We start from the raw sequence: 6,337 nt of genomic DNA, 5'->3' as shown, positions 1-6,337 counted from the left end.
GAGGAAGTGGAAGGTGGGTTAGTAAGTTTGCTGATGACACAAAGGTTGGAGGAGTTGTGGATAGTGTGGAGGGCTGTTGTAGCTTGCAATGGGACATTGACAGGATGCAGAACTGGGCCGATAAGTGGCAGATGGAGTTCAACCTGGAAAAGTGTGAAGTGATTCATTTTAGAAGGTCGAATTTGAATACAGAATACGGGGTTAAAGACAGGATTCTTGACAGTGTGGAGGAACAGGGGGATCTTAGAGTCCATGTCCATAGATCCCTCAAAGTTGCGACCCAAGTTGATAGAGTTATTAAGAAGGTTCACGGTGTGTTGGCTTTCATTAGCAGGGGGATTGAGATTAAGAGCTGCGAGATTATGCTGCAGCTCGATAAAGCCCGAGTTAGACCACATTTGGAACATTGTGTTCAGTTCTGGTCGCCTCATTATAGGAAGGATGTGGAAGCTTTAGAGAGGGTGCAGAGGGAATTTACCTGGATGCTGCCTGGACTGGAGGGTGTGTCTTATGAAGAAAGGTTGAGGGAGCTAGGGTTTTTCTCATTCAAGTGAAGGATGAGAGGTGACTTGATAGAGACGTACAAGATGATGAGAGGCATAGATAGAGTGGATAGCCAGAGATTTTTTCCCTGGGCAGAAATGGCCATCGCCAGGGGGTATCATTTTAAGGTGATTGGGGGAAGGTTTAGGGGAGATGTCAGAGGTTGGTTCTCTACACAGAGTGGAATGCACTGCCAGCAGTGGGAGTAGAGTCAGAGACATTGGGGACATTTAAGTGACTCTTGGATAGGTACATGGATGATAGTAAAGTGAAGGGTATGTAGGTTAGTCTGATCTTAGAGTAGGATAAAAGGTCAGCACAACATTGAGGGCCAAAGGGCCTGTACTGTGCTGTACTGTTCTATGACCATAGCAACATGGTACGGAGGGGAACCATTGAAGGGCGGGGGGAGGATCAGAGAAATGTAGCTGTAATCGGGGACAGTGTAGTCAGGGGAATAGACACTGTCCTCTGTGACCAGGACCAAGGGTCCCGAAGGGCGTGTTGCCTGCCTGGTGCCAGGTTCAGGATATCCCATCTGGGCTGCAGAGGAACCTGGGAGTGGGAGGGGAAAGATTCAGTTATCGTGGTCCATGTGGGTACCAACGATATCGGGAGGGAGAGGAAAGAGTTTCTGCTGAGGGAATATGAGCAGTGAGGGACTAAATTAGAAACCAAAACCAAAAAGGTCATCATCTCTGGATTACCAGCTGAGCCACGAGCTAATTGCGTCTCGGCTGATGTGGGAGAAACTGATTCAAATGCACAGGACCTTGGCCCCAGTACTGGGGAAGGAGGGAGCTGTTCCAGTCAATCAGGCTGGGACTGGAGGCCTGGTGAATTGCAGAGCTAGAGTTGTCATAGTACACTGAGGAGTCGTCCAAGACTCGGGAAAAGTGACAGTTGAACCAACTTGATGGCTCTGCATCTGAAGGCATGAAGCATCCAGAGTAAAGTTCAGGAGTTCACAGCACCACGAGAGAGAACTGACTCTGATTCAGTGGGTGCAGGGAGACCAGGCTGGGGAATTGCATCTCCAACGGTATTCAATGTTTCAGAAGGAGTGGCAGGAAGGAGGTCGAGGTGGTGTCGCTTTGCCATGAGAAACAGGATCAGTACCAGAGGTTAAGGGAAAGGCGTCCGTAGCCGGAGGAATCTATAGGTAGCCAAACTATAGTCTCACAGTGAGGGACAGTATAAAACAGGAAATACTGGGGGCTTCTAATAGAGCAATTACCATTGATTTCAATGTGTATATGGAGTGGATTAATCTAACTGAAGGAAGGGATTGTTTCATGGAGCCAACCAAAGAGCAGTCCATTCAGGGCGTAGTGGGCGGTGTGTATGGAGGGGGGATGAGTGGATGTTCACTGGCCATGCAGGAAGTTCAAACTCAGCTGCAGCGTGACAAACTGCAGTGAAATGAAGGTAATTACATAGACACGAGGACAGATCTGGGCAGGAAGACAATAAGGTAGGTCAGGTGATGAGCCGTGACAGATGGTTAAGGGGATACTCAATTTCTCCAGAAAGGAAGGAGGATTGTAAGGTGGGGGAGAATATCATCCATGGCTCAGCAAGGGAGTTAAAGATTACATAAAGGCAAGAATGAAGACACCGCAGAGCCCTGGACTTCTCCAGCAGTTTGTTTGGCACTCCCTGTCTAGTAATGGTGCTTCATCCCATTCCTGTATCTTCAGTAATAAGGGAATAACCCCAGTACCTTCCACCAGAAAGACTGAGAAAAGATCGGTAAAACTCCCCTGCCATTTCCTTGTCCCCATAACGATCTCCCAGATTCAAAGGGGCCTGCGTTCACTTTGATCTCTCTCTATATTTCCAGAAGCTCTGATATTTTTCACCGGTTTGCCTTGTTATTTACATTTCTCTTTATTATCCAATTAGTGCCCCCCCCCCCCCCCCACCACTGGATTCAGAATTTATCTCTGTCTTCAGGGCTAGCAATAGCTTTTGTCTCCTTATCTGGATTTTCTCACAACCTAATACTCCTCTTAACTTCCTTGGTTAGCCCTGGTTGGTTTATCTCTCTTGGAGAATCCTTCCTACTTCCAGGGATGTATTTTTGCCAAGGGTCACAGATTATCTCCTTAAATGTCTGTCACTACTTGCTTCCTGTCCTTCCTGCTAATCTAGAGGGTGGTGCTGATCCAGAGGGAGGGGGACTGGCGTAGGGAGGGTGGTGCTGATCCAGAGGGAGGGGGACTGGCATAGGGAGGGTGGTGCTGATCCAGAGGGAGGGGGACTGGCGTAGGGAGGGTGGTGCTGATCCAGAGGGAGGGGGACTAGCGTAGGGAGGGTGGTGCTGATCCAGTGGAAGGGGGACTGGCGTAGGGAGGGTGGTGCTCTAGCGTAGGGAGGGTGGTGCTGATCCAGAGGGAGGGGGACTGGCGTAGGGAGGGTGGTGCTCTAGCGTAGGGAGGGTGGTGCTGATCCAGAGGGAGGGGGACTGGCGTAGGGAGGGTGGTGCTCTAGCGTAGGGAGGGTGGTGCTGATCCAGAGGGAGGGGGACTGGCGTAGGGAGGGTGGTGCTCTAGCGTAGGGAGGGTGGTGCTGATCCAGAGGGAGGGGGACTGGCGTAGGGAGGGTGGTGCTCTAGCGTAGGGAGGGTGGTGCTGATCCAGAGGGAGGGGGACTGGCATAGGGAGGGTGGTGCTGATCCAGAGGGAGGGGGACTGGCGTAGGGAGGGTGGTGCTCTAGCGTAGGGAGGGTGGTGCTGATCCAGTGGAAGGGGGACTGGCGTAGGGAGGGTGGTATTGATCCAGAGGGAGGGGGACTAGCGTAGGGAGGGTGGTATTGATCCAGTGGAAGGGGGACTGGCGTAGGGAGGGTGGTATTGATCCAGTGGAAGTGGAGGCCATCATTTTTGCAATGTCTTGTGTATTGTGCATGCTACATTCTAATGTTTAGCGTCCTTTCTGACTTTTTTTTTAAAAACTGGGAGCTGTCCACAGATGCTGCTAGAGTTGCTCAGCATCTCCAGGAATGTGTTTTTGAAATCTATCCTCTATCAAAGCTAATCCCTCCCTGTGAAACACGAGGGGCTGGCTTCACACAAAGCTGGGTGGGAGGGTGAGCTGTGAGGAGCATGCGGAGATGTCTCAGTGGGATTTGGACAGGCTGAGGGAGTGGGGAAAATACATGGCAGATGCAGGATAATGTGGATAAATGTGAGGTTATCCCCAAGAGGTGAATGCATATTGGAAGGGGCAGAGTCTGGAAATGGGCAGATGTGTCCTCACCAGCCTTGCTGTTTCTTGACACCATGAGTGCGCCCACACACCATGAGAGCCTGTTTTAACTGAACAATACAAGTGATAGTCCTTCACTGACCAATCAGACTCAATCTGCTTGCTTTCCCATTTGAAAAGGCCATGACAGTTCAGCATCTTTTTCAGTAACACGAGCCAAGCCTGGGAGATGAAGAATGAGTCCTATACTTTCCCAGCTGTAGTAAGGAGCTGTTGCCTGGTTTATTTCCCCACTGAGACCGAGTGACCGAGTGTGTGACATCCACCTGCTGTGCTCACCTTTCCGCTGTTTCAGGAGTTGGAGCCTGCGCTGTCTCATTGCCTCGCTCAGATTCTCCAGCATCCGTTCAATGCAGTTATCGAGAACCACTGAGCGGCTCTGGGTCTGGATCGTCTGTCTACAGATTGGACACCACTCCTTCCTCTTCCTCCACTCCAGGATACAGTGACAGCAAAAACTGTGAGAACAGTTCAGGGTGACAGCCTGAGGGCAGAAACAGGCAGATACACAGTCACAATCACAGGCACCATGACGCAGAGCAGCTGAAGGCCATTCAGCCCCATTCAACATGCTCACTGCTGATCCGATAATCCTCAACTTCATTTGCTTGCATTTTCCCTATAACCCATGCTTCCCTTCCTGCTCAGCCTTCAGTAGGATGAGCCAGCCTCACCAGCTCTCCATGATCAAGAATTCCACAGATTCAGGCCCTTCGGAGAGAAAGGAATTCCTCCTCGACTCTGGCTTAAATCTGTGATCCTTATTTGGAGAATAGATCCTCAGGTCCCAGACTCTCACACAAGTGGAACAACCTCCCCACGTTAACCTGGTTAGAGATCCCAACCAATCTTGTATGTTTCCATAAAACCATCAGATATTGGTGTAGAATGAGGCCATTCGGCCCCTTCAGTCTGCTCTGCTATTTGATCATGGCTGATATCTTTCTTCACCCCCATCCCCTGCCTCCTCCCAGTACCCCATGATCCCCTTACTCCTCGAGAACCTCTCTCTCTCTCTCTCTCTCTCTCTCTCTGTCATGGACACACTCAGTGACTTGTCCTCCACAGCCCTCTGCAGCAATGAGTCCCACGGACTCCCCCCACCCCACCCTGTGGCTGAAGGAATTCTTCCTCCTCTCTGTCCCTTCACCCTGAGGCTGTGCCCTCGGGTCCCAGTCTCTCCTACAGCAGAAACATCATCTCCATGACCCCTCGATCCAGGTCTCTCAGGGGTCTGGAAGTTTCAATCAGATTTCCCTCCCCCACTCTCCATCCTCCTGAACCCCATCGAGTACAGACCCCGTGTCCTCAGCTGCTCCTCATGTGACAAACCCTCCATCCCCAGGATCATTCGTGTAACCCCCCCTGTGGACCCTCCTCCCTCCAACACCAGCACGTCCTTCCTTAGATACGGGGCCCAAAACTGCTCTCAATGTTCCAAATGTGGTCTGACCAGAGCCTGGTCCAGCCTCAGCAGTACATCCCCGCTCTTGTATTGGAACCCTCTGGAAATTAACACTAACATTACATTTGCCTTCCTACCTGCCAACTGAACCTGCCTGTTCACCTGAAGAGAATCCTGAACCAGGACTCCCAAGGATCTGCTTTCGATTTCTGAAGCCTTTCCCCGTTTAGGGAATAGTCCACTGCTCTATTCTTCCGACCAAAGTGTAAAACCTCTCCCTATTCCACCTGCCACTTCCTTATCAGTCCGTGCAGACCCGGGATCAGGTGAATGAACCTTTTCAGGGACCCCCTCCAGTGCCTGTCTCTCCTGCTGAGATAACAAACCCAAACCTTTCAGACCGTTCTCTGCTAAGTCCCCAAGGTGAACCGAACGTTTACACTCCATTAACATTCCCTGTTATCCACTCCATTCCCAAACACTGGCTTTTGGCAATTCATAGCCAAGGTCCCTCCAAGCCCTTGCTTGACTTTCTGTGGCTTCTTGAGAGAGAGAGCGACAGGAAAAGAGAGAGAGAGAGACAGAGAGAGAGAGAGAGAGAGCGACAGGAAAAGACAGAGAGAGAGACAGAGAGAGAGACAGAGAGAGAGACAGAGAGAGAGACAGAGAGAGAGACAGAGAGAGAGACAGAGAGAGAGACAGAGAGAGAGACAGAGAGAGAGACAGAGAGAGAGACAGAGAGAGAGACAGAGAGAGAGACAGAGAGAGAGACAGAGAGAGAGACAGAGAGAGAGACAGAGAGAGAGACAGAGAGAGAGACAGAGAGAGAGACAGAGAGAGAGACAGAGAGAGAGACAGAGAGAGAGACAGAGAGAGAGACAGAGAGAGAGACAGAGAGAGAGACAGAGAGAGAGACAGAGAGAGAGACAGAGAGAGAGACAGAGAGAGAGACAGAGAGAGAGACAGAGAGAGAGACAGAGAGAGAGACAGAGAGAGAGACAGAGAGAGAGACAGAGAGAGAGACAGAGAGAGAGACAGAGAGAGAGACAGAGAGAGAGACAGAGAGAGAGACAGAGAGAGAGACAGAGAGAGAGACAGAGAGAGAGACAGAGAGAGAGA

At 50.8% G+C, this 6,337-nt stretch overlaps 1 protein-coding gene across 2 annotated transcripts in view; it reads right to left on the bottom strand.

The window, feature by feature from the left end:
* The window catches only part of LOC122548574 (E3 ubiquitin-protein ligase rnf8-B-like), an 18,514-nt gene that overhangs the window by 8,109 nt on the left and 4,068 nt on the right, over positions 1-6,337 (bottom strand). For both annotated transcript variants that reach the window (XR_006311261.1, XM_043687414.1), the window contains one exon: positions 4,093-4,297. Coding sequence is in view for 1 of the 2 variants with exons in the window: in XM_043687414.1 (XP_043543349.1) it covers positions 4,093-4,297 (205 nt within the window). In the remaining variant the exon portion in view is untranslated. The remainder of the gene's footprint in view (positions 1-4,092; positions 4,298-6,337) is intronic.

Source organism: Chiloscyllium plagiosum, chromosome 3 (assembly GCF_004010195.1).
Source record: "Chiloscyllium plagiosum isolate BGI_BamShark_2017 chromosome 3, ASM401019v2, whole genome shotgun sequence".
In the NCBI taxonomy this organism is placed as follows: domain Eukaryota; kingdom Metazoa; phylum Chordata; class Chondrichthyes; order Orectolobiformes; family Hemiscylliidae; genus Chiloscyllium; species Chiloscyllium plagiosum.
This window is presented reverse-complemented; position numbering and strand designations above follow the sequence as displayed.